Genomic DNA, 26,393 nt, shown 5'->3' on the forward strand with positions numbered 1-26,393 from the left:
TGTAAACAATTGATGGAAAAATTATGCATGCACAAAGTAGATGTCCTAACCGACTTGCCAAAACTATAGTTTGTTAACAAGAAATTTGTGGAGTGGTTAAAAAACGAGTTTTAATGACTCCAACCTCAGTGTATGTAAACTTCCGACTTCAACTGTAGGTAAAAAGGAGACTTGTCACTTAAGGAAATGTTGGATCAAGTGCTGCAGACATCTCGATAAGATGATACTAGAAGTAGATCAGAATAGGTGAAATAAATATGTTTCAGGTGAGGTTACCTGCGTGTGCGTCGTTCTCTAGTGGCGGAGCGTGACACTCTGTTTCTAGGAGTGGGGATGTCTGTATCCAGGTCTGAAATGTCTGAGGAGAGCAGAGGAAAGCCATTAAAACACTGAGGAATCACATACTGGAGCAGCTGAAACAACTTTTACTTTGCTTTTCAGGAGCTGCTTCTGACACTACATTCATATCTCTCATCTACTACTTTCCTCCTTTTCGCCTTCCCCCTCTTACCTTCCCTTCTTTGCACCCTCCTCCTTCCAATCCTGAGGTGCTGATGCTACATTCTCTCACTCATACACTACTGTCACTATTGTCTTTCCCCTTTTCCCTCGCTCCCTCACCCTCCAGTTCAGAGCTGCTGTTGCCACGGCGGTCCTCCTCGCTGTTGGGGTCGCTGTCATCCACCTCAGGGATGCTGACCAGGAACTTGCGGTCGTCTCTCAGGACCATCATGGTCAGCTTCCCACGGGACTTCTCCACCAGGTGCTTGGTCTCAAGCAGGGAGAGGTTCTCTGTTGTCATCCCATTGATCTGGACAGGAAGTAGAAAAACTTCAAAGTTCACAGAATGCGGAAATCGTCCTTTGGCTTCATACAATGACATTGACGAAAACAGACATAATTAAAACACCAGGAACATCTGTCATCAAAAGCATTCTGGTTTATGGTGCCAGTATAGAATCATATCTATGTACAAAGCAAAGATGGAATGTTTTGTGATGAAATATCATATAGACCTTGAGAATGAGGTCTCCCTCCTGCAGAGTGCCCTCCTTGGCAGCCAGACCCGTCTCAGTCATGTGTTTGATGAAGATTTGGCTTCCCAACTTCAGTCCATACTCTGGAACAGGAAGAGAAAGGCAACATGAAATCGTTGTAACGGAGGCCTTGAATTCACTTGTCTATACAAGCACGTCCGATCTGTGATTACGATTTGAAACCTTTTGCTACGGCGTGGCCTAATGAACACAACCCAGATGTTATTCATCCTTACCATCTGTGAGTTTCTTCTTCAGCAGGGTGGTTTTGATTGGCTTGTCTAGGAAGTCCTGGTGTGGCAGCCGTTTGTACCCCGACATAAGTGGCAGGGCGTGAGCGGTCCCGTTGCGATCGGAGGTAGTGCTACGGGCGCTGTAGTGGTCAGGGTTGCGGGCCTGGTCGGAGCCATCAGAGTAGCGTCGGATCCTCCGTGGGGGGTCCTGATCCAGCAGGTTGGAGTGGGAGGCGGCACGCGACGGTCTGGTGCTGGCTGGGAGCTGGACCTTACGAGGACGCTTCACTGTCTGAGAGAGAGACCTGTATTACCTTTATTTTGTCTGGTAAGTGTACTGAAATTATGTTCTCACAGCAATAAGCTGGGGTTGGAGTTGCTCACAAATCACACGAAGATGGAAGAACCAACCATGTACAGTACATAAGGCTACTCACTATGTTGGCTGTTTTGCCACATGACTTAAGGTTCTGGATGGTGAAGGTAGAGTAGACATTCTCCATGGACACTCCATTGACCATGACGATCTGATCTCTGACGCTGTTGGAGAGGAACGAGAGGTAAAACAAGGTAATCGAGCCCTCCTATGGATCAAAGACATGCAATTTTAAGTTTGGTTGCGTGTGGGAGTTTACTGTATATACCCTGAAGTAAAACCCTTAGAGGCATGTGCCTGTATGCTTGAAGGGTATAGCTGTAGGGTGTTGGCGACTTACAACAGCCGTCCCATAGCGGGTCCGTTCCGCACCACATCTGAAACCATCACAGCTGTGCCCCCTGAGTCTGGGTTCGGCTTGTCTCTGCCTCCTGATATCGCAAAGCCAAACCCCATCTTGGAATCCTGCCATAGCAAGAGGAGGAGGGTGATAAGTGAGAAAGAGGCAGAGAGAGAACAAAATGAAAGAGAAAGAGCAGGTGAGAGAGAGAGAGAGAGAGAGATGGAGAAAGCAGGGAGAGCGAGTGATGGAAAAAGCAAGAGAAAAAAGAGAGGGTGATAAAGAACAAGGGAAGTAGGAAAGAGGTAGGGAGAGCACATTCCATCAGCACTGAAGTGTGTCACCTGACCTGCACCAAGAGTTACAGGGAGCAGTAGGGCGTGCCTTTGTTACTCAAACTTTCTGCAGTTAGCCACAGAAATTGATCGTTTTGAAGTCCATTCCAATTAAAGTGGTTCAGTATTTCTATCAGTACACCTTGAGTATGTCAAAGTACTGTCTGTAACTACATGCTGTTGTGTTTTAGGTTCACATCAAAGTATATCATCAAATGCAGACTGACAAAACAACAAAAGAGACACTTACTTTGCTTAGTGTTATAGTATGCTGCTCCCATATCATTAATTCTTCCATCTCTGGTTTCTGAAAAACAACATCCAACCTATTACAACATGTAAAACCAATCTTCATTTACCATCAACAAACCATAACATGAATAAACCCCAGCAACTTAATCACAACAGAAGCAGCAGTTGTTTCATGTCCTTACATTGACAGTTACCAAGCCCCATTGTGTTGTTTGTGAGACTGAGGAGAGGAGTCAAAATGAGCCGACTGCAGCGTGCTCTCACCTGTCTCATTCCATTCCTCTGACAGGTATGGGGGAGGGGCCACAAAAGGAGAGACCCAGCTGCCCGCCCTTGCTGTGACATACGACACCAGGGCATTGTTCAATGGGGTGCAACGTTATAGAACACTGCAGGTAGAAACTCAATGTATAGAGCTGACTAGACTTGTTCTCCATGGCTCTCTAGTTATATGGAATAGAGAATTATGTCTGTGCTACACAATGAATTTCTATCTGCAATGTTTTTCGTGCCTCATCCAATTGAACACGCCGCCGGATACAAACAGAGGACATTCACGAACCGACGACAGTGCCACACTAACATACTGAACACATTCCACATCTAATTTCAAAACTAAACAACATCGCAGGTCATATCTCTGATATTATAAACTGGGTGGTTCGAGCCCTGAATGCTGATTGGCTGACAGCCGTGGTATATCAGACCGTACACCATGGGTATGACAAAACATGTATTTTTACTGCTCTAAATATGTTGGTAACAAGTTTATAATAGCCATAAGGCACGTCGGGAGGTTTGTGGTATTTGGCCAGTATACCACGGCTGAGGGCTTTATCCAGGCACTCTGCGTTGTGCATAAGAACAACACTTAGCCGTGGTATGTTGGGCATATGCCACACCCCCTCGGGCATTATGGCTTAAGTATCCTACTCCTACTACAGTACTAATTGCCTAAACTGGTCCAGCAAGACGGACTACCCTGAAGGACAAGAGAAGTATTGCAGAGATGTGTGAAACCTTGCCCCCCACACACACACACACACACACACACACACACACACTTCAAATGAACGTATTGGGACAAAGAAAGTTGTATTGTACACTACAGCAGAATACACATTTACAGCATCGGAAATTACATGTAACCGGAAGACGACTTTTACAATCAGAAATTCTGTGTATGCTTGACCATCTGTCTGACTCAATAATATACAAGCTAGAAATATCTTGTGCATGTTCCTACTACTCAACATAGGTTTAATTACACAAACAGGCATTGTTGCATTGAGATGAGTGTTAGTTGTCTGTGGGCAATTCCACGGTAACAGAATTATGCTGAGACTTATTTTTCACTTTAAAATGTATGCCAAACAAAAATCCTTGATTTCAAAGTCTAACAAACCATACAACTCTATGCACAATGACTACTTTGAACAATCTACACAGTAAATTCATTACAAAAACATTTACTGGAAATATTGTGCAGACGCAAAGTCAGTTATTTTACCAATGTTAAAATCTCGCTCAGTTTTATTCTGTTACCAAACTTTGTATCTGCATAGTTCTATTTGTAAATGGGCTTTTGTAAAATTGTCTGTGGAAATTGTTAAAAGTAGTCCTTGTGCATAGAGTTGTACAGTGCATAGAGTTTTACAGTTCGTTCAACTTTTAAAATCAATAGTTTTTGTTAGGTATACATTTGAAAATGAAAGATCTGAGTCTCAGCATAATTCTGTTACCATGGAATTGCCCTTTTGTTAACTGTCCTACAGGGTCAGGACAAACATACAGGTCAGAGAGGGGTCAACAAGGTGAGACAGACATGGTCAGGTAGCCACTGAGGAGGACAAGCATCCTCAATAAATCACTAGTATTTTACCAATGATAAGCAAGGACTCCATCTTAGAAGCTGCTGGCCAAGAGACAACGTCAATGAAATTACGGTGGTTTATCTCCAAAAATGACCCTAGAGCAACATAGATTTAATCATGGGTCAAGTCTATTATTGTAATAGAATTAAATGAATAAAGAGGATATAGTTGACATGCATCCTCCGGTGGACACCCTTCATCTGCTTTGAGAGGTCGAGGGGCCGACTACAAGTATGCAAATATCCTTGACGCTATCATTCTACAGTCTAATCAGGATGACTATTCCTGAAAACATGTCTGTCTCCGTGACTACAACATTAACAAAGAAGGGTAGTGAACAAGCATTCATGAGTGTATTTTGCTTGGGATTCTGACAAATCGACAATCTTGGCTTTGGTTGCTGAAACTCACTTTGTGCCCAAAATAATACAACTAGGTTACATGACGCAGCCATTATCAAGAAATCTACACAGAATTGCCCAACATTCTGCATCATCCCACTTGACAATTACTACGGTATATGTATACTTTAACAGCCATAAAGGTCACCAGCACAGGAAAACACTAACAGAATTGGCATGGGCAGGCCCAGTTAATGCCACCCTATAGCCAGTGTGCTGGCCTTGGCCCCAACATGAGGAATAAACCAAGCCTTTCCCTGACCACCAAGTATATTCATCCCTCACCTGGCTATTCCAGGGGAGATGCTCTATGTTAGAAATAACCTTTACCTACTGACCCTCAGCGGGGCCGCTAAGAAACGGATGCCTCCGGTTCAAAGGGGAAAAGGAAAGAGAGCCTGTGATGTCACTTCTGCTTTTGGATGTCACAAGGCGACACTCCATCTGAACTCCTCCTTCACATTTACTTAAATCGGTTGAGCAGTGCAGAAGAGAACCTCCCCCAACAGTTTTTTTTCCTCGTCAGGACCAGGAAGAGGCGTTTAATTTACACCTGCTACGTTAGGGTCTTACCTACTAGGCTGCATGATATTAAGGGAGGCTAGCCAGCCATAACAAGGCTAACTCTTTCAGACATAGGAAGTAGATAAGCTTGGAGAGTGAAAGTAAAAAGATAACACAGTAAAGCCTACATGACAAGATCAAAGAGGCCACTCTTTCTTAAAAAGGAAGCAACAAAATCCTCAGGTACTTTCCTGCCTTTCATAAAAGACCATAAAAGCTGTTTGTCCTTTTAACTCACCACTTCTTCTCTGAACCTCACTTCCATTCCCCACTGGGAGTTGAGCCTAGCAACACACACCTGTGGCTTCCTCACATTACCTCTACTCAAAAACACCCTGCTTTTTATTCCATGTCATAATCCATGTTGGGGGCCAAGAAATTAAAGACCCTGTGCTTCAAATCAAATAAATGTGGATTAGCAATAGCTAAGGGTCCTGAGCACTATAGCTTTGTGGGTAAAAAACACCTAGCAGAAACAAATGCCACCTGGATCAATGAGAGGCTCCTCCCCTTCCAGCACTTTCTATTGCCCCTTTGTTGCCAGGGATTTAAGGCGGAACCAATTTTGCCAGTGTGAAAACCTATATAGTGCCACGTGGAAAAGATGAAACACCTTAATTAAAAAGGTTTAGATGGAAAATATTACAGTATGTGAGTCACTGTAGTCCAGTCAACAGATAAACAGTTGTATGTGAAACTTAAACAAGACTAGAGAAATAACATACTCATTTAGACACATTATCATATTACTAAGGGGGCGTTACATCCAGGAAACTCACATTGTTTGATCATAACAGTACATAAGCCTTTAAGCACTTCCCTAACCTAATGGTTAGCTTAAATGGTGGTGACACGGATCGTAGACAAGACTGGTAAAACCAACTCAAAATGGAAAAAACGGATTACATTTTTACACCACACTATAAAATTAGATTTAGCAATTTCACAGAGGACTTGATTTTCCAGATACAAGATAACCCCCGGCGAGAGAGAGACAACTTACCGGCGGTGTCACTGAATAACTGACCTGTTTCAGCGCCTGTTTCAGATTCATGACAAATCAGTAAGGTCCTGTTTGGTTTCAACGACAACCGGCTGACAGAATATGACCGAGTTACCTCTGCTCCGTCCAGCTGACACACTGAAGCTGTACTAAGCACATGGTTGTCTGTCCCTGTGAGCTTTACACCTTATCTAAGCAAGCCACCCTCGCTGATACCCCCCAGTCCCCATACTGTCCAGGTGACACAGAAGAGACAGGTACTCTCCAAATGACACCTAGCCTCCACAGTTTGCAAAAGCTATTTCATAATCATATATCCGTTGGTGCTGGTATAGGCCTATGCACTGAGAGGAAGGATATTCCCATTCTGGCGTGAGCTCAGTCAGGTACTACTTTCCCATGGAAGCCCAGGTTATGGGACTGGATTAGTCATGCCTGGCACTATGGTTACCAGAGGGTATGAGTACACAGGGCTGTTAATAATTGAAAGAGTATTTACTTCACCAAAGTCCCTAGCAAAGGTCTCTTTATATAGACCACTGTCACTGTGCTTTGTGATGGGGAAGTACAAGAGTTTAGGTTGTATCTTTACATAATACATATTTATGCATGTTATTTATTTCTACCCATCTGCCCTATTTGGTTGGGGAGGAGGAGGGAGGGGTTAAATAGAGATTTGTAATTTGAAGGCCTTCAGAGGTAAATTGCAGGACCAAGGGGGCATTCTCTATTGTAAGACTTTGGTAGTAATAAGGAAGTAGGATCAGAACAGCTGCATAGCCTCACTGTTTTTACTCCGCTTACTTTAACTACTGGCCTTTGGACAGTCACAACACAGACCCTTACTGAATCATGAATTATTAATAGACCTGAGGAAAATAGAGGTAGAGTTTAAAAAAACACGAGTAGTATTCCTAGAAGCCTGCAAAAAAAGCAAACACCTCTTAAGAATAGGCGCTCCTACAGCAGGTAAACAATCACTCATACTTCAGTCAGTAGGCCCCAGCTGCACTAGGTTAGCACGCAGGGGCAAATACGTGTCATGTTCCTAGCAGAGCAAATATTGCACTGCTCAAGTTTACATCAACCTAGCAAACTACTGTTGCTCTACTACTGGGAAGCTTGCTTTCAGTGCAAGTGAGGGTTGCTGAGCTATGGCTAATGTTTTACTACATTAGGCCTAGTTCTACCACAATGTATAGTTGGAAATCTTCACAGTACACTGTCCAAGCATGCCAAGAATCTTCAGATATTTTGGAATGTAAAAGAAAACACTGATTGAGACCCATTTATGAAGACTCATTGTCATTTCTGTTTACATTGCTCCTAAAACCACCTCGGATGAGTCAAGAGTTCAACACAAAAGAAAGTTAGCATAAGTGAAAAACAGAAGTAAAAAGAGGATGCTATGTAGTCAGTGGCGATTTTAGCATGTAAATCTTGGTGGGGAAAACAAAAAAATGTGGGATGCATGCCAGCAAAGCCACTACACAACACTAAACAATATAAGAATTGCACTATAACGGTGACAAACGGTGCCCACAAACTGTTAGGGCCTACATAAAGCTGTCCCAACATCTTACCACTGCTACACCTGGCTATCAGCAGAGCTTTGTCTGGCAGCGAAACAGCTCATTCAGCCTTATTTACTGCCTTTAAAACAAAAAACATAGCTGATATGGCTGACTTGCTTAAACAAATGTGGTTTCTAATGACAACTGAGATGTACGAAATATGGCATAAGTTGAAGACAAGCGGATAAGAGGCAATCCGTAATTTCGATAATGAGCGAGCTAGGACAGACGTAGTCAATATAACTATTTGTTTAGCACTTTTGAAATGTACAGTGACAAAATTCAAAACATGGGCCGTTCTTACAGCGTTGTCCCTGTACACCAAGTCAGAACCGTAGGATAAATAAAGGGGGCATATAAGCAGACAATGACAGCTCTTACAAAATCCAATGATTACGTTTCTCTAAAACAGGTTATAGGCTACATGTGCACCACCAAGTCAGAACAGTCAGAGGGGTAAATAGACCAAATTATTAGGGTGAGGCACATGGGCTACTAACAGCTTATCACACAATATACACTTAGTATTACTTTCTTAGCTTCAGTATACATATCTCCCTGGCATATTAAATTATTTATGCAGTAGCATACAATACATTTGTGGACTCACCTTGTTGTGCTGTGCTCACTTGAACAGGAAGGTGGCACGGCGGTCCTTCGTGGGCAAATTTTCTCATCAAAGACTGGCATTCTCTGGATTTATGGTGCTTTCAAGACAACTGGGAACTCTGAATATTTAATTTTTTTTTAAAATCAAGATGACGTCATTGATCTTCAGGTCGTAGCTCTAGAAAGAGGCCGGATTTACAATTCTGAATTGTTCAAAATGTATTTCCCAGTCGCTGCTTGTTTTTACCCGAATCCCCACTTGTCTTGAACTCCCTGAAATCAAGTTTTCGCAGTTCCGAGTGAAGTTATTTTGAACGCGGCACAAATCATGCTTCATAAACTTGGAAAATAGTTCCTTAATCCTAGATTTGGGACCACACAGCCACTGTCACTGATTCATTGTTGAATTTGCGATTTCCAACTTGTGGTGTAATGTTTATGTCCAATGAGCACCGATGTTATCTATAATTTCTCTTCAATATTTATATTCATATGACAAGGATTAAAAAGTATTTGGCAGTAGATTGTCGACTTGATTCACAACGATGACTGCTAGCGAAGATTTTGAAAGTATGATGTTGACATGATCAGTCCAATAAAAAAAGTTACTGTATGTGATTTATCGTCATTTTATTTGTGGCCAATGACAATGAGCCTTCTTGGATGGGCACTGCTAATGTAACTCTATGGCAGCACCCAAGGGGCTAGAATTTATGTATTATCTGCTGGCTTGCCCCATCACCACAGAAAGCACTGAGCTAGGCTAAAACACCTGCATTTTGGAGCTGCCTTAAGAAAACAAAAAAAAGAGACCATGTTTGTATGTGGCTTTATTAACTTACACATATATATATATATATATATGGAAGTTAATAAAGCCACATACAAACATGGTCTCTTTTTTTTGTTTTCTTGAGTAAGGCAGCTAGATATATACATACACACATATACACACACACACACAGTTGAAGTCGGAAGTTTACCTTAGCCAAATACATTAAAACTCAGTTTTCACAATTCCTGACATTTAATCCTACTAAAAATTCCCTGTCTTAGGTCAGTTAGGATCACCACTTTATTTTAAGAATGTGAAATGTCAGAATAATAGTAGAGAGAATGATATTTCAGCTTTATTTCTTTCATCACATTCCCAGTGGGTCAGAAGTTTACATACACTCAATTAGTATTTGGTACCATTGTCTTTAAATTATTTAACTCAGGTCAAACGTTTTGGGTAGCCTTCCACAAGCTTCCCACAATAAGTTGGGTGAATTGTGGCCCATTCCTCCTGACAGATCTGGTGTAACTGAGTCAGGTTTGTAGCCCTCCTTGCTCACACGCCTTTTCAGTTCTACCCACACATTTTCTATAGGATTGAGGTCAGGGCTTTGTGATGGCTACTCCAACACCTTGACTTTGTTGTCCTATAGCCATTTTGACACAACTTTGGAAGTATGCTTGGGGTCATTATCCATTTGGCAGACCCATTTGCAACCAAGCTTTAACTTCCTGACTGATGTCTTGGGATGTTGCTTCAATATATCCACATCATTTCCTGCCTTATGATGCCATCTATTTTGTTGAAGTGCACCAGTCCCTCCTGCAGCAAAGCACCCCCACAACATGATGCTGCCACCCCGTGCTTCACCGTTGGGATGGTGTTCTTCGGCTTGCAAGCTTCCCCCTTTTTCCTCCAAACATAACGATGGTCATTATGGCCAAACAGTTCTATTTTGTTTCATCAGACCAGAGGACATTTCTACAAAAAGTGCGATCTTTGTCCCCATATGCAGTTGCAAACCGTAGTCTGGCTTTTTTTATGGCGATTACGTAGGCTACCACTGACAATTACATTGTTTGCAGAATATATACACTACATAACCAAAAGTATGTGGACACCTGCTCGTCAAACATCTCATTCCAAAATCATGGGCATTAATATGGAGTTGGTCCCCTCATTGCTGCTATAACAGCCTCCACTCTTCTGGGAAGGCTTTCCAGTAGATGTTTTAACATTGCTGCGGGAACTTGCTTCCATTCAGCCACAAGAGCATTAGTGAGGTTGGGCACGGGTGTTGGGCGATTAAGCCTGGCTCGCAGTCGGCGTTCCAATTCATCCCAAAGGTGTTCGATGGGGTTGAGGTCAGGGCTCTGCGCAGACCAGTCAAGTTCTTCCACACAGAGCTCGACAAACCATTTCTGTATGGACCTTGCTCCGTGCACGGGTACATTGTTATGCTGAAATAGGAAAGGGCCTTCCCCAAACTGCTGCCCCAAAGATGGAAGCACCCGTGCATTGTCAATAATGTCATTGTATGCTGTAGCCATAAGATTTCCCTTCACTGGGACTAAGTGGCCTGTGTGAGGCTGCTCGGCCCTGGAAACCCATTTCATAAAACTCCCGACGAACAGTTAATGTGCCGACGTTGCTTCCAGAGGCAGTTTGGAACTTGGTAGTGAGTGTTGCAACCGAGGACAGACTTTTTTTACACGCTACACGTTTCAGCGGTCCCGTTCTGTGAGTTTGTGTTGCCTACCACTTCGCGGCTAAGCCCCTGTTTACACTAGACCTTTCCACTTCACAATAACAACACTTACAGCTGACCGGGCAGCTCCAGCATGGTAGAAATTTGACGAACTGACTTGTTGGAAAGGTGGCATCCTATGATGGTGCTATGTTGAAAGTCACAGAGCTCTTTCTATAAGGCCATTCTATTTCCAATGTTTGTCTATGGAGATTGCATGGCTTTGTGCTCGATTTTATACACCGATCAGCCACGGGTGTGGCTGAAATAGCCGAATCCACTAATTCAAAGGGGTGTCCACATACTTTTGTATATATAGTGTACATTGTACAACCATTCACAACACGCTTTACAACTACAATAGGCCTATAATCTTAGGGAATGTGATTAATTACCATGGGCTTTCAATCTTAGATGAACTGCTTTAAAGAGCTGAGGATTACTAAACCACTTACATAGATTAAATTACCAGCGTATGTAAACAAACATTTATTGTTAACTCAATAATATGCTCATTGCTGTTAATGTGTGTGCATCCTGTGACATTAGCTTCAGTTACACCATGACTGGATAGTTTGAATGAGACAATTCCTGAGAAAGTCAATTGGCCAAAAAGCAACCTTGGATTTAGGTGAAACTACAAGATTAGAGAGTAGATCTATGAAGCCAGCTTTGAACGAATCAACAGATAAGAGAAGACACAGCCATTTGGGAATGCAGTGTCGAAACTGTTGTGAAAGTCCTCGGCAGGCAGAAACCTGCATGTGTGGCAGAACCAGTAGGGTAGGGTGAGGAGGCGGGCGAGGGGAGTGGGACATTTAGCTGACAGCCTGGCCTCCCTCTCTCAAACACACACCAGCTACCTCTCAACCCGGTCACCCCAAAGTAAAGACAGGACCCCCTATACCGTTATCATTACAGAGGCTGACCCACTAGAGTTATCAACTGAACAGATTTACACCCCTTTAGACTGTACAGCAGTGTACACAATTCACTAGTGGAATGAGGCCTTCTAGCAAGCTATTTTGTTAAGCAAGCGTTATGAGAGTTATTGTATTGATTACTTTGACAGCCAGAGTCAGCAAATAATCAATGAATTGTAGAGCAGTTAGATACAATGTCATTGTCATCCCTAATTGCCATACATCTGTTTATACAACTTACTCAGTGGGACCTTCTAATAATCGCTTAACGAAACATAGAATACTATTGTCCTGACATTTCCCTAGCAAAAACTCCCAACAGTACAATGTTCAGGATACAGTTCAGTAATAGTTTGTGGACTAAAATGTTATCATGCTGCTATGAGTGTCATATGTAGAGGTGGAAAAAGTACCCAATTGTCATATTTGAGTAAAAGTAAAGATACCTTAAAATGACTCAAAATATACTTAAGAATAAAAATAAATCATAAATCATTTCACATTCCAAACGCACAATTTTCTTATTTTAATTTATGGATAGCCAGGGGCATACTCCAAGACTCAGACATCATTTACAAAGTATTTGTGTTTAGTGAGTCCGTCAGATCAGAGGCTTTAGGCATGACCAGGGATGTTCTCTTGATAAGTGCGTGAATTTGACTATGTTCCTGTCCTGCAAAGCATTAGAAATGTAACGAGTACTTTTGGGTGTCAGGGGAAATGAACATTGTTTTCTTTAGGAATGTAGCGGAGTAAAAGTTGTACAAAATATAAATAGTAAAGTACAGATACCACAAAAAACGAATTAAGTATGTAGTACTTTAAGTATTTTTACACCACTGGTCATATGACATGTTGACAGAGCTCAAACGAAAATGTTAATGGCTGTTGAGATAGAAAAAGTGTTCGAAATGTGTTTTCGTTGTCTACCTGTAAAACGTCACAGCAACTCCAGTAAAGTCGTCCAACTCAAAATAATAGTTCGTGGTTTAGACACTTGCCGCTGTCAACAGATTTAGCATAAAATAAATGAAATCGTTGAAAAAGCTACCTGAAGAGCATAAAGGGGTTTATCCATTTGGCGGTACAGCGTGCAGGTGAGTTTCTAGACGTCATCACACACGTTGTGTGACTTTCAGGAAGTAGGGCACTGCCCGTGTTTTTCTTCGGGAAACACTTTTCACGGAAAATCAAGTTTTGAATGTTGTATGTACAACAGTACAGTGAAATGCCTATCTTGCAAGCTCTAACCCCAACAATGCAGTGATTAACAACAATGTAATACTAAAAATAACAAGGTAGAACAAAAACACACGAGATATAAAAATAAGAACAACATGATAAAGGAAGTATAGTAAGCATACTAAATACAGGGTCAGTTCCAGGACTGTATTTACAATGGGCAGAGATACTGGATCGAGAGGTAGATATTTATAGGGTAAGGTGACTAGGCATCGGGATATATGATAAACAGAGTAGCAGCAGTTTATATGATGATTGTATGTGAGTGGGTTTGAGTGGAGTCAGTATAAATTTAAGTTTGTAATATGTGCGTGTGAGAAAATGATGGATTAGTGTTTATATGTGTGTTGGAGTATCAGTGTGAGTACTTTGTAGGGCCCTGTGAGTGTTCATAGAGAGTGCAAAAAGAATAATAAAATATAAAGGTCAATTCAGTCAGTGTAACCATTTTGTTAGCTATTTAGCAGTCTTCTGGTATGGGATAGAAGCTGTTCATGATCCTGCTGGTGTCAGACTTGATGCACCGGTACCGCTTGCTGTGCGGAAGCAGTGCAAACAGTCTATGGCTTGGGTGGTTGGAGTCTTTAACGATTTTCCAGGCCTTGCTTTCACACAGCCTGATATAGAGGTCCTGGATGGCAGGGAGCTCGGGCCCAGTGGTGTACTGGGCTGTCCAGACAACCCTCTGTAGCGCCATGCGATCGAGGGCGGTGCTATTGTCATAAGCAGTGATACAGCCAGTCAATATGCTCTCAATGGTACAGCTGTAGAACTTGTTGAGGATTTGAGGGCACAGGCCAAACCTTTTCAACCTCCTGAGGGGGAAGAGGCGCTGTCGTGACTTCTTCACGACTGTGTGAGTGAGTGTGGACCATTTTAAATCCTTAGTGATTCGGACACCATTTTAAGTCCTTAGTGATTCGGACACAACTTGAAGCACTCGACCCGTTCCACTGCAGCCCTGTCGATGTGAATGGGGCGTGCTTTCAGCATAACTACCATTTCTTGCCTTCTCAAATGTCAACCAAAACTTAACATACTTTGTCTATTGGGCTTCACCAAAGTGTAAGGCGTCAGTGGTCGACCGTCCAACTGTAGAAGATTGTTGGCTTCCACCGAAGTAACCCTAGGAAGACAAAGATACAAATATCAGTGTTAGGGAAACTAAAACTAGCTTCAAGTTATTTTGTGTGCAAATGCATATAGTTATTATCTGAGATTTATTTATATTCATTTTAACAGATGGTGACCCAAGCTAGGAGCGAAAGAGCAGCGAGGTTTTCCAGGTCTCATCTTCCTTTCGCGCTTCTTCCAAACCAAGTAATTTCCCCGGATGTTGTAGCACTTGGTCCCCTTCTTTATTCTGCTCTGGTAGTTCTCCTTCTGTTTCTCCTGCGCCTTGTCCATGTTCAGTCTCACCTTGATTGATAACAGGAATAAATGCAATTATATTTCATATTACAACTACATTTCTTACATATGCCTTGGAGGGCCAGAAAATAAAATAACAGCGGACAATAATATTTACCAGGTCAAAAATCTCCACATCCTTCTCAGCCCGTGCCTGAAAGTGGTCCTCGAAGGCGTTCTGATCTGGTTCCACAACTTCCACCAGATCAGGTGGAGTTTCAGTGATCTGAAAGCACGTTATACAAAAATAGCAATAGACAAACAACAACACTAAGTCAATCACATTTGAAAGACTACAGTATATGCAATAATTGTATATATAATTGCATTGTTTACCTCAGTCAACAGCTGCAGCCCCCAGTCCGTAGTCAGTGGAGGCCTGGATGCTGCTGTTGTGTGCAAAGAGAATTACCTTCAGGTTGTTCGCCCACCGTTCCTTGTACCAATCAAGGGACTTGCCCATGGCCGTCTTGAGGGTCTGGTTGGTCCATTCACCAAACCTGGAGGGGGTAGGAAGGCGATATCTATTGACAATGTAAGATAGTGAAATATGCCTGATTATGTACCATAGAAAAACAAAAACAAATTGTAAAAAATAAAACAAACCATTGGTTACAGAATATAAACTACTGTATAACATTTGTACCTTGTTCCAGCATTCCTAACCTTGGTCACTCAAGATGACCTCAGAAGAACCGTGGGTGTTGAAGATGTCCATCATTGCCTTGGAAGGGGCCTTGCCAGTCTCATCCTTGATGGGTATCATACAAAACAAAAATCAATTTTTGGTTCCATGCACCCTTTTTAATGGGTTACAGAAGGGAATTTAGATTTAAGCACGTACTCTTCCTTTACTGACCTTAATGGATATTGCCTCCAACCACTTGGTAAAGTGATCGGTCGCCGTCAGACACCAGCTGCTGCCATTCCTGGATTCAGTGAAGGGTCCTATAAGGTCCACCCCTAACATTTAAAGTGTTAGAGAGAAGATTACGTTATTCTTACCCATATCTGTGTCATACAGTATGCAGATTTTCATATTTGTAAGCATGCTGACACACATATACATTCTATAATATTTAACTCTGCTGTGGTCAAATAAAGCAACCATTAAAAAACAACTTATCAGGGCAAAATTTGAATTGGGACACTTACCGATCATGTGCCATGGTGAAACAACTTTGATGGGCTTCAACTCCGGCGCGACAGTCTTAGCCCTCTCAAACTTCTGGCAAGTAGACAGGGTACTGACCTTTAAGCAAAAAGTGACAAATTGAAACATTATGTGCTCTCTGAAATGACATTCATTGAAATCATAATAATTTCAGATATAATAGAATGTGATTGATAAACAAAAGGTTATTTCCCTTGCCCAGTTGTCCACCTCCTTGACAATTCCCCATCAGAAAAGCGTAGGTTGATTTTGGCAATCATGCGCTTCACTCTGAAATTGCCAGCATGCATCGGTCAGCACGGCCTCCTTCTCCTTAGTAAAAATCACCCTCCTTCCTTTGTAGGTACAAAGTTGGAAGAGAAGAGTTGTTGAAATACTCAAGTCGAAGTACATTTGCACTGATGTCTTTCTCTGTTTCTCTGTCTGTCTTCCACTCTCTTCCCCCCATCCGTTCTTTCTCACTTTCTTCCTCCCCCCCCTCTCTCTGTGTCTGTCTAGCGAAGACACCTAGTTAAGTGCATTTGGAATTACCATAATTGCTTACACCTATCCATTTGATTGATCAGGTTTAACTTATAGATACCTCAATATGACAGACTTATAACTATATCAGTGGAGGCTGCTGTGGGGAGGACGGCTCATTATAATAGCTGGAATGGAGTCAATGGACCACATGTGTTTGATACCTTTCCATTTACTCCATTCCAGACATTATTATTATGAGCCATCCTCCCCTCAGCAGCCTCCACTGAACTATATGTATAGCTAGCAACATGTAGATGACCAACTAGCTAGATGTAAAATGGTTGTTGAAAAATGGTTGTACAAAGCTAAATCTGTCCAGGTAGGTAATAGAAGTTAACTGCTTAACAAATTTCTCTGAATGTTGCGTCTCTTGAAGAGGTGCCTTCATAGTACTTCGCCTAGCTGGAAAGATAAAATAAAATCTCCTCAAGGAATGCCATTGAAGTGCAATCTACATACAATAACAGTTACAGTAGCTAGCTAGCTAACGTTAGTTTTATTTAGCTGTCTGGCTAGCTAGCTGGTGAGGTAAATAAGTACAGTAGCTAGCAATGTCAATCTAAAAACAGCTTAAATTGTTTTTGGCATGGGGACATGATTTGGCCTTTTCAACCTCCTGAGGGGGAAGAGGCGCTTTTGCAACTTCTTTACGACTGTGCGTGTGTGTACCATTTTAAATTCTTAGTGGACATGGAGGAACTTGAAGCTCTTAACCCGCTCCACTGCAGCCCGTCCATGGGACGTGCTCGCCCCCCGTTTCCTAATGTTGAGGGAGAGATTGTGGTTCCGGTCTCATCATCGCCAGTGATCAGGCCTACCACCGTTGTGTTGTCAGCAAACTTGATGTTGCAGTCGTGCGTGGCCACGCAGTCGTGGGTGAACAGGGAGTACAGAAGGGGACTAAGCACACACCCCTGTGGGGCCCCCGTGTTGAGGGTTAGCACAGGGGCGAAAATCTGATATCCACTTTGGAGGGGACAATTACATGACATTTTCTCAAGAGCAATTCCTGAGGGGGACACCAAAAGTAGTGCTGTAACACATAGCCTACATTAATATGGTAAATGTATATTGAGGAACCAAAGAAATAAGGTGTTTGCCGTACTCCTAACTACCGGTACCCAAAACTACACAACTAATCACAACAGCAATACCATTGCCTTTAACAAATCTTAATTCAGTCACCAGTTTAAGTTGAGAGTGGGGGTATCCATGGCATTTTCCAATTATGTTCCTATTTTACAAGTCAAAAAAAATGAGAACCTTTCATAATGTTGCCAAACAAAGACTCAACAAACTTACCTGAGACTCCCTGTCTCTGCCAGTCTGTCCCTGTATATCTGTCCCCAACTCTGCTGTCTGTGTGCCATCTGTTGCCTGCTCTGCCTAATGACATCATTGTGAAACATTTCCAATAGAATTTCATTTCTTTCTTATGAACATTTTATCAACTAGTCTTTGAGATATTAGGCTACTAGGGTTCTTACTATGCGTTTTGGTGTATTGAAAAATACTCTGATGTCCGTCTTTTATTTTTCTGCCATTTTTCTACCTGGCTGGCTACACACACAGTGTGTAGGTTATTTACAGTAGGAGATGGGCTTCTATCATCTTCAATCATTCTATTTGGGCTTCGATCTAAAAGGTAGCTAGCAAATGTGAAACGGATTAAAATGACAAGAGTTGACAGCTGTATGAGTTCACCATTTACACAACATATGCTGCAACCTTTTGTAATTTTAATAGTTTGTTTCATATTGGCTGGCTTCCAACAATAGCTGAATTTGCAAAGCTAGCGAGCACCAATTCAGTTTCAGTGGTGTTTGCTATAATCTTTGCTACCCAGGTTAAATAAAGGTGAAATGAAATAAATAAATAAAAGTTCCCTTGTGACAATTTAGCTTTTGCAACGAGACCATTAAATATATTTAAGACAATGGTAGATGAGAGTGTAGTTCTGTTCAGTTTGGACTTCAGTTTATCGCTAACCTTATCACAGGGACTTTGAAGCACTAACTTACATCATCTGCATGCTGATTCCATCTTTGACGACGCCACATAAATGGAATAGGTACTAGCTAGCTTAATAGTTAATATTTGCGCGCTAGCTCTGCATATTCAGCTAGTGTGTGTGTGCGCGATTGACTGGATGAACCTCACGGCAGTTACGTAGCAAGCTAAGGAACTGGCAGTGGATCAAACCATTGTGAGGCAAAGGGCGGGGGGGTCGCAATCTTTTGAAACTTAAAAACGCGCTATTAAGTGTCTATAATCAGCACAATTGCTTTCATTGCGTATTATTAATATTATTTAAATTACATAGTTATGTTTCAGTGATATATTGGGGGGGGACAAATCATATTTTTCCGAGGATGGGGGGGTTGTGTCCCCCCCCGGGATTTCCGCCCCTGGGTTAGCAGGGCGCAGGTGATGTTTATACCGAAGTTACTTTTTCGTAGCAGGTTAGGATAATTAACATAGCAGATTAGGAGACTGAGGTTAAGGTTAGGGAAAATAAATTTGTATTGAAGTGTTGTGAAAAGACTGTGTCCCCCTTTTTCATCCTGTCCTGTCCTTTCATCCTGTCCTGCCTACTATCTACCAACCAAAAAGTCCTAACCCTGCCGTTTTCTACAATTTATCTTCTTAAAATCTGATTTTAAACCTATCCCTAACCACACTGCTGACCTTATGCCTAACCCTAACCTTATATTAAGACCTAAAATCATTCTTTTTTACAATATAGACAATTTTTACTTTGTGGCTGTTCTATCTAGTTGAAACCCTGCCCTGTACCTACATATTTGGATACCCTTTAGCCTGGTTCACATTGGCAATTTGAAGTGACTCAATCCAATTTTTTATATACAGTTGATGTCAGAAGTTTACATACACTTAGGTTGGAGTCATTAAAGCTCGTTTTTCAACCACTCCACAAATTTCTTGTTAACAAACTATAGTTTAGGACATCTACTTTCATTTTTCCAACAATTGTTTACAGACATTATTTCACTTATAATTCACTGTATCACAATTCCAGTGGGTCAGAAGTTTTCATACACTATGTTGGTTGTGCATTTAGATAGCTTGGAAAATACCCCCAAATTATGTCATGGCTTTAGATGTTTCTGATTGGCTAATTGACATAATTTGAGTCAATTGGAGGTGTACCTGTGGATGTATTTCAAGGCCTACCTTCAAACTTAGTGCCTCTTTGCTTGACATCATGGGAAAATCAAAATAAATCAGCCAAGACCTCAGAAAAAAAATTGTAGACCTCCACAAGTCTGGTTAGTCCTTGGAAGCAATTTCCAAACACCTGAAGGTACCACGTTAATCTGTACAAACAATAGTACGCAAGTATAAACACCATGGGACCACGCAGCCGTCATACCGCTCAGGAAGGAGACGCGTTCTGTCTCCTAGAGATTAACGTACTTTGGTGCGAAAAGTGAAAATCAATCCCAGAACAGCAGCAAAGAACCTTGTGAAGATGCTGAAGGAAACAGGTACAAAAGTATCTATATCCACAGTAAAACGAGTCCTATATCGACATAACCTGAAAGGCCGCTCAGCAAGGAGGAAGCCATTGCTCCAAAACCGCCATAAAAAAACAGACTACGGTTTGCAACTGCATATGGGGACAAAGATCATACTATTTTGTAGAAATGTCCTTTGGTCTGATGAAACAAAAATAGAACTGTTTGGCCATAATGACCATCGTTATGTTTGGAGGAAAAAGGGGGAGGTTTGCAAGCCGAAGAACACCATCCCAACCGTGAAGCACGGGGGTGGCAGAATCATATTGGGGGAGTGCTTTGCTGCAGGAGGGTCTGGTGCACTTCACAAAATAGATGGCATCACGTGGAAGGAAAATTATGTGGATATATTGAAGCAACATCTCAAGACATCAGTCAGGAAGTTAAAGCTTGGTCGCAAATGGGTCTTCTAAATGGACAATGACCCCAAGCATACTTCCAAAGTTGTGGTAGCAAAATGGCTTAAGGACAACAAAGTCAAGTTATTGGAGTGGCCATCACAAAGCCCTGACCTCAATCCTATAGAAAATGTGTGGGCATAACTGAAAAAGCGTGTGCGAGCAAGGAGGCCTACAAACCTGACTCAGTTACACCAGCTCTGTCAGGAGGAATGGGCCAAAATTCACCCAAGTTATTGTGGGAAGCTTGTGGAAAGCTACCTGAAACGTTTGACCCAAGTTAAACAATTTAAAGGCAATTCTACCAAATACTAATTGAGTGTATGTAAACTTCTGACCCACTGGGAATGTGACGAAAGAAATAAAGCTGAAATAAATCATTCTCTCTACTATTATTCTGACATTTCACATTCTTAAAATAAAGTGGTGATCCTAACTAACCTAACACAAGGAATTTTTACTAGGATTAAATGTCAGAAATGGTGAAAAACTGAGTTTAAATGTATTTGGCTAAGGTGTATGGAAACTTCCGACTTCAACTGTATATCCGTTTATTATCTGTTATTTTTCCTGCAGTTTGAACAGCCAAAAAGCACATGGAATCTTTCAAGATATTTCAAGGAACATTTCAAACTACCTGTGTAGGAGGTTTGAAGTTAGATACAAATCTGATTTATTTGCCCTCAAGTAGTTATTAGACTTTTATATGGCATATCTTGTTGCTTGCTAGCTACTCTGTTGACAGTTTGACAAGAACATGTGGTAGCTAACTAGCTAGCTTTTTAATTGTTAACAAATAAGTTATTGAATGTGCTAGAAAGCTAAATAGCAAAGTTACCAACAGTAGCTATTTGACTGCTGTGGCTAGTCAAAAATGAATAGTTTTGAAGGTTGGATTATGATCTTATCGTTTGAGGCTTCTAAAGTGTTCGTACACTATGATTTTGAACATTCATAGCAATTGGGAAACGCCCATGGCATGCATTGTTGTCACCTTTGATTGCTACATAACTTTGAAACACGAGCACCACCACCAGGGTAGACCTTGAAACTAGCCCAAACATTTTTTTTTTCGCAGCAAGAGAGGAGTTGCCACATTTAGCCTATAAACACTTTCCCCATAACGTTATCGAGTGGATTAAGAAGAAATCTGGATTTAACTCCTAATGACCTAAGAAGCGAAATTGGGGTTTCAATCAAAATAATAATTATTGTGAGCTAATGTGACTAATAAAGGAATTTGGATATGTCGCAAGACAAAATATAATTCGCCCTTATTAAACGGAAACAAATCGAATGTTAGGCTATTTTCTGTCAATTGTGTCGTTATTACACAAACCGTTATAAATGGCCTATTTACGAGATTGACTTCTCATTTCAATAGACAGTGCTAGGCCTACTGACTAAAATACAGGTAACATATAGCACTTGATAGGCCTACATCTAATTTCAGATAACCTACAGTAGCCTGGGCAAAATGAACGATTTAGCAGCTTGCTTCGTTCAAAATGATAGACTAGTTTGTTTAACAGGCAATTTGAGGCAATTTCGAGGTAGAAATATTAAAATATGGATATGAACAACAACAGCTTGTCAACAACAGTGTTTTAAAAAAAAAACCTGTAGCCAAATCTAACTGTTATTTTCAATCTAATGCATTCTAACAACAGCTGATCGGAATTGCGATAGAATTGTGACCATGATCATAAATGACTTCCAATTTCATTAACTAAACATGGCCATTAATAATTGCATAATAGCACAAGGCTACAACAACAATAAACTGAAGTTATAGGCTATTAAATCCATTTGCCAGCTCCAGGTAGGCTACACAAGTGCCACAAATTGATTTGGAATGACTCCATTGATATAGTCATTCAACATATGTATTGAATACAATGGTAGGCTACAGTAGCCTACATAAGCATAGTAATGAATAGGCTAATTGATGGACAACATATGCAAATGTATCATTCTCTACATTTAAAGCTTCATTGTGGACTTTTACCCATAACAGAAGCACGCAAGACAGTTCCATAACTTCCAATTCGCTCAGTGCTCGATACCAAAGAACTGAGCATGCGTAAAAACCTTCGCTTGGTATGGTTTCCCATAACAAAAGTCGACATTATAATTCAGTTTAAAGCACCTCAGAGCGAATGTATATAATCCGTCTAAGGTCGTTTTCTGTGCTTTTGTCACCGTTATTTATTGATGCGCATCAGTTCTAGAGCGTCAATCTGTTTTATAGAAAAAGGGTTGGAAATAGCTGTCTCCATAATGACAATGTAAATAGTCTACCTAAAACTGGTAACAAGTTTTCACGAGTTGGGCGTGCTGCTCTGTCTCCCCTCACTCACGAGACACATGCCAGCTGCAGCGCTCAGTCTCAACACACACACACACACCCCTCCCCACCGGTTAATTCAGTTCAATTCAAAGGGCTTTATTGGTATGGGAAATATATGTTCACATTTCCAAAGGAAGTGAACTAGATAAACAAAAGTGAAATAAACAATACAAAATGTACAGTAAACATTACACTCACAAAAGGTCCAAAGAAATAGAGACATTTCAAATGTTATATTATGGCTATATACAGTGTTGTAACGATGTGCAAAAAAGTTATAAAAAAAGTACAAAAGGGAAAATAAATTAACAAATATGGGTTGTATTTCTCACTGCGTCTGAACATGGTCAAAGCTTTCCTTCATTTTGGGTCAGTCCCAGTGGTCAGGTATTCTACCATTATGTACTCTCTGTTTAGGGCCAAATAGCATTGTAGTTTGCACTGTTTTTTGTTGTTAATTCTTTCCAATTTGTCAAGTAATTATATTTTGGTTTTCTCATGATTTGGTTGGGTCTAATTGTGTTATTTTTTTATTTCACCTGTATTTAACCAGGTAGGCCAGTTGAGAACAAGTTCTCAATTACAACTGCGACCTGGCCAAGATAAAGCAAAGCAGTGTGACAAAAACAACAGAGTTACACATGGGATAAACAAACGTACAGTCAATAACACAGTATAAAAATCTATATACAGTGTGTGCAAATGTAAGATTAGGGAGGTAAGGCAATAAATAGGCCATAGGGCAAAATAATTACAATTTAGCATTAACACTGGAGTGATAGTTGTGCAGATGATGATGTGCACGTAGAGATACTAGGGTGCAAAAGAGCAAAAATAAATAACAATATGGGGTTGAGGTAGTTGGGTGGGCTATTTACAGATGGGCTGTGTACAGGTGCAGTGACCGGTAAACTGGTCTGACAGCTGATGCTTAAAGTTAGTGAGGGAGATATGAGTCTCCAGCTTCAGAGATTTTTGCAATTCGTTCCAGTCATTGGCAGCAGAGAACTGGAAGGAAAGGCAGCCAAAGGGGGTGTTGGCTTTGGGGATGACCAGTGAAGTATTCCTGCTGGAGCGCGTGCTACGGGTGGGTGTTGCTATGGTGACCAGTGAGCTGCGATAAGGCGGGGCTTTACCTAGCAAATACTTATAGATGACCTGGAGCCAGTGGGTTTGGTGACGAATATGAAGCGGAGGGCCAGCCAACGAGAGCATACAGGTCGCAGTGGTGGGTAGTATATGGGGCTTTGGTGACAAAATGGAGCACTGTGATAGATTGCATCCAATTTGCTGAGTAGAGTGCTGGAGGCTATTTTATAGATGACATCGCCGAAGTCAAGGATCGGTAGGATAGTCAGTTTTACAAGGGTATGTTTGGCAGCATGAGTGAAGGATGCTTTGTTACAAAATAGGAATCCGATTCTAGATTTAATTTTGGATTGGAGATGCTTAACGTGAGTCTGGAAGGAGAGTTTACAGTCTAACCAGACACCTAGGTATTTGTAGTTGTCCACATATTATAAGTCAGAACCGTCCAGAGTAGTGATGCTGGATGGCCCGGCACGTTCGGGCAGCGATCGGTTGAAGAGCATGCATTTAGTTTTACTTACATTTAAGAGTAGTTATGCAAACTCTGCACGTTTTTCTTTTTGCACGAACACTACAAATTTGATTGAAAGCGTGATGATTTGAATCAGCTGTGTAGTGCTAGGGAAAAAAACGAAACCCTGCCTGAACCATTTTAAATGTCAACCTCAAATGGTGTAGGGATGTCCCAAGGATCCCTGACAGCAACGACCCTTTCTCTGAACACACAAATCCGATTTGATCACTTCTAACTTGCTGTTTGGACAGTCAGTATTCCAAAACGGATTTGAAAAACAACATTGATTTGAGCATTGAAGCCTGCAGTGTGAACAATGCTTTTGAAGCCTCAAATTTGTTAGATATAAGTGGGACCATAAAGAACTAGCTTAATTTGGGGTCAGTTATAGTGGCTATTGTTGAGTTTACACAGGCAGCCTAATTCAGATTTTTATCCACTAATTGTTATTTTTACCAATCAGATCAGCTGCAGAATTGGGCTGTTTGTATAAACGCTGCCTGTGTGTGTTGATGTAGACCTACAAACTTGGTCATGTTTGTCACATTTGGAACATAAAACTATGGATTATCAAGGCATGACACCGAACTGTTTATATGCCCAGTAAATAGGGGGGATCATTTTACTCTACAAAAGGTAAAATGTATTTGTAAAAACAATAAAACAGTTTACATACAGACAGACTACAAGAAAAGATACAACTGTACTGCCCAATGTGTATAAATCCTGGATGACTGACAGGGGGCGCTGTGTTTAAACCACCACGCAGCCATTTAGGAATCTATATAAATGGATTTATTAATACCTACATTCATTTTTGACAAGTATGTTCGATTACAGACACCTTAATGCATACTTTTAAATTATATTATGTGAACAGATCATGTAATTTTGTGCTTGAAACATTGAAATACCTGAGAAATCCAATCTGGGGTGGCAGGTTGCCTAGTGGTTAGAGCTTTGGACTAGTAACCGAAAGGTTGCAAGATTGAATCCCCGAGCTGACAAGGTAAAAATCTGTCGTTCTGCCCCTGAACAAGGCAGTTAACCCACTGTTCCTAGGCTGTCATTGAAAATAAGATTTTGTTCTTAACTGACTTGCCTAGTTAAATAAAGGTAAAATAAAAATTAATTCCTATGGAGGACTGCACTTTCTGAGGAGTACCAAATTGGTACATCTCAGGAGTAGTCATTCACAGCTAATGTTAGTAATTGGCCAAGTAGAGGCTTTGAAACCACCGGCTGCCATGTGGAAGTGTCATAATACCCAGAAAACCTAGCGGTTAAACAGGGAAATGGTTCCAATCATTTTTCCCATAGGGGATTTTAGAAACACTAGGGGGCTGTTTCGTGTATTCTTACCCTGGCTTGACGGTTTGGTAAGCATGTAAATCTCCGATTCAAAAATGCAAATTAGCATAATGTAAAACTACAAATCCCTGCACGTCATCTCTAGCAGATACCTTTGCTAACAGGTTGTGTGAATCTAACCTATTTATTCATTAGTACATTTAACTAACAGTTAATCCAGAGATTCTTTCCTTTGCCTCGATTCAGCAGTCTCGTCCCGACCATCATGGCATTTGTAGTTCTTTACGATAATCAGCTGCTAATGTGACTACGGTTTTATTTTGGAGGATAAATCCAGGTGAATATATTGATCACCTTTTCCTAGAGATATTTACACGGTTATCAAAACCTCACACCAGGGTAAGCCTACACGAATCACAGCCCTTATTTGTGTTTCTAAAAATCCCCTATGGGAAAAATGAACGGTGGAAAAATGATTGGAACCATTTCCCTGTTTGACCTCTAGGATTTATGGGTCATACTGTGGTATTCTATAGCAGGGTTTCCCAAAGTCATCCTGGGGCCCTCCCTGGGTGCACATTTAGTTTTTAGCTTGAGCACTACACAGCTGATTAAAATAACCAACTCATCATCAAGCTTTGGGTATCTGAATCAGCTGTGTAGTGCTAGGGCAAAAACCAAAACAGGGGGGCAGGACTGACTTTGGGAAACCCAGCTCTATAGAATAAGTGGCTTCAAAGCCTCTAATTGGCCAATACACAGCATCAACAATCCAGGGTTTATATACACATAATT

The 26,393-nt window shown here is 41.2% G+C and overlaps 1 protein-coding gene across 5 annotated transcripts in view; it reads right to left on the reverse strand.

The window, feature by feature from the left end:
- The window catches only part of LOC106613722 (tight junction protein ZO-3), a 28,761-nt gene extending 15,598 nt beyond the window's left edge, over positions 1-13,163 (reverse strand). Inside the window, exons 1-8 of one of the 5 annotated variants that reach the window (XM_014216272.2) lie at positions 12,977-13,163; positions 2,572-2,628; positions 1,987-2,111; positions 1,708-1,810; positions 1,274-1,562; positions 1,017-1,120; positions 622-811; positions 277-358 (exon numbers count right to left, since the gene is read on the reverse strand). In XM_014216272.2, coding sequence (XP_014071747.2) covers positions 277-358; positions 622-811; positions 1,017-1,120; positions 1,274-1,562; positions 1,708-1,810; positions 1,987-2,111; positions 2,572-2,619 — 941 coding nt within the window. In that variant the 5' untranslated portion in view covers positions 2,620-2,628; positions 12,977-13,163. Of the gene's footprint in view, positions 1-276; positions 359-621; positions 812-1,016; positions 1,121-1,273; positions 1,563-1,707; positions 1,811-1,986; positions 2,112-2,571; positions 2,629-2,755; positions 3,168-5,650; positions 6,098-6,415; positions 6,834-12,976 lie in introns of those variants that run through there. The other 4 variants (XM_014216269.2, XM_014216267.2, XM_014216270.2 and 1 more) reach the window with 4 other exon arrangements.
- Positions 13,164-26,393: the final 13,230 nt, after the last annotated feature.

Source organism: Salmo salar, chromosome ssa10, assembly GCF_905237065.1.
Source record: "Salmo salar chromosome ssa10, Ssal_v3.1, whole genome shotgun sequence".
Lineage (NCBI taxonomy): Eukaryota > Metazoa > Chordata > Actinopteri > Salmoniformes > Salmonidae > Salmo > Salmo salar.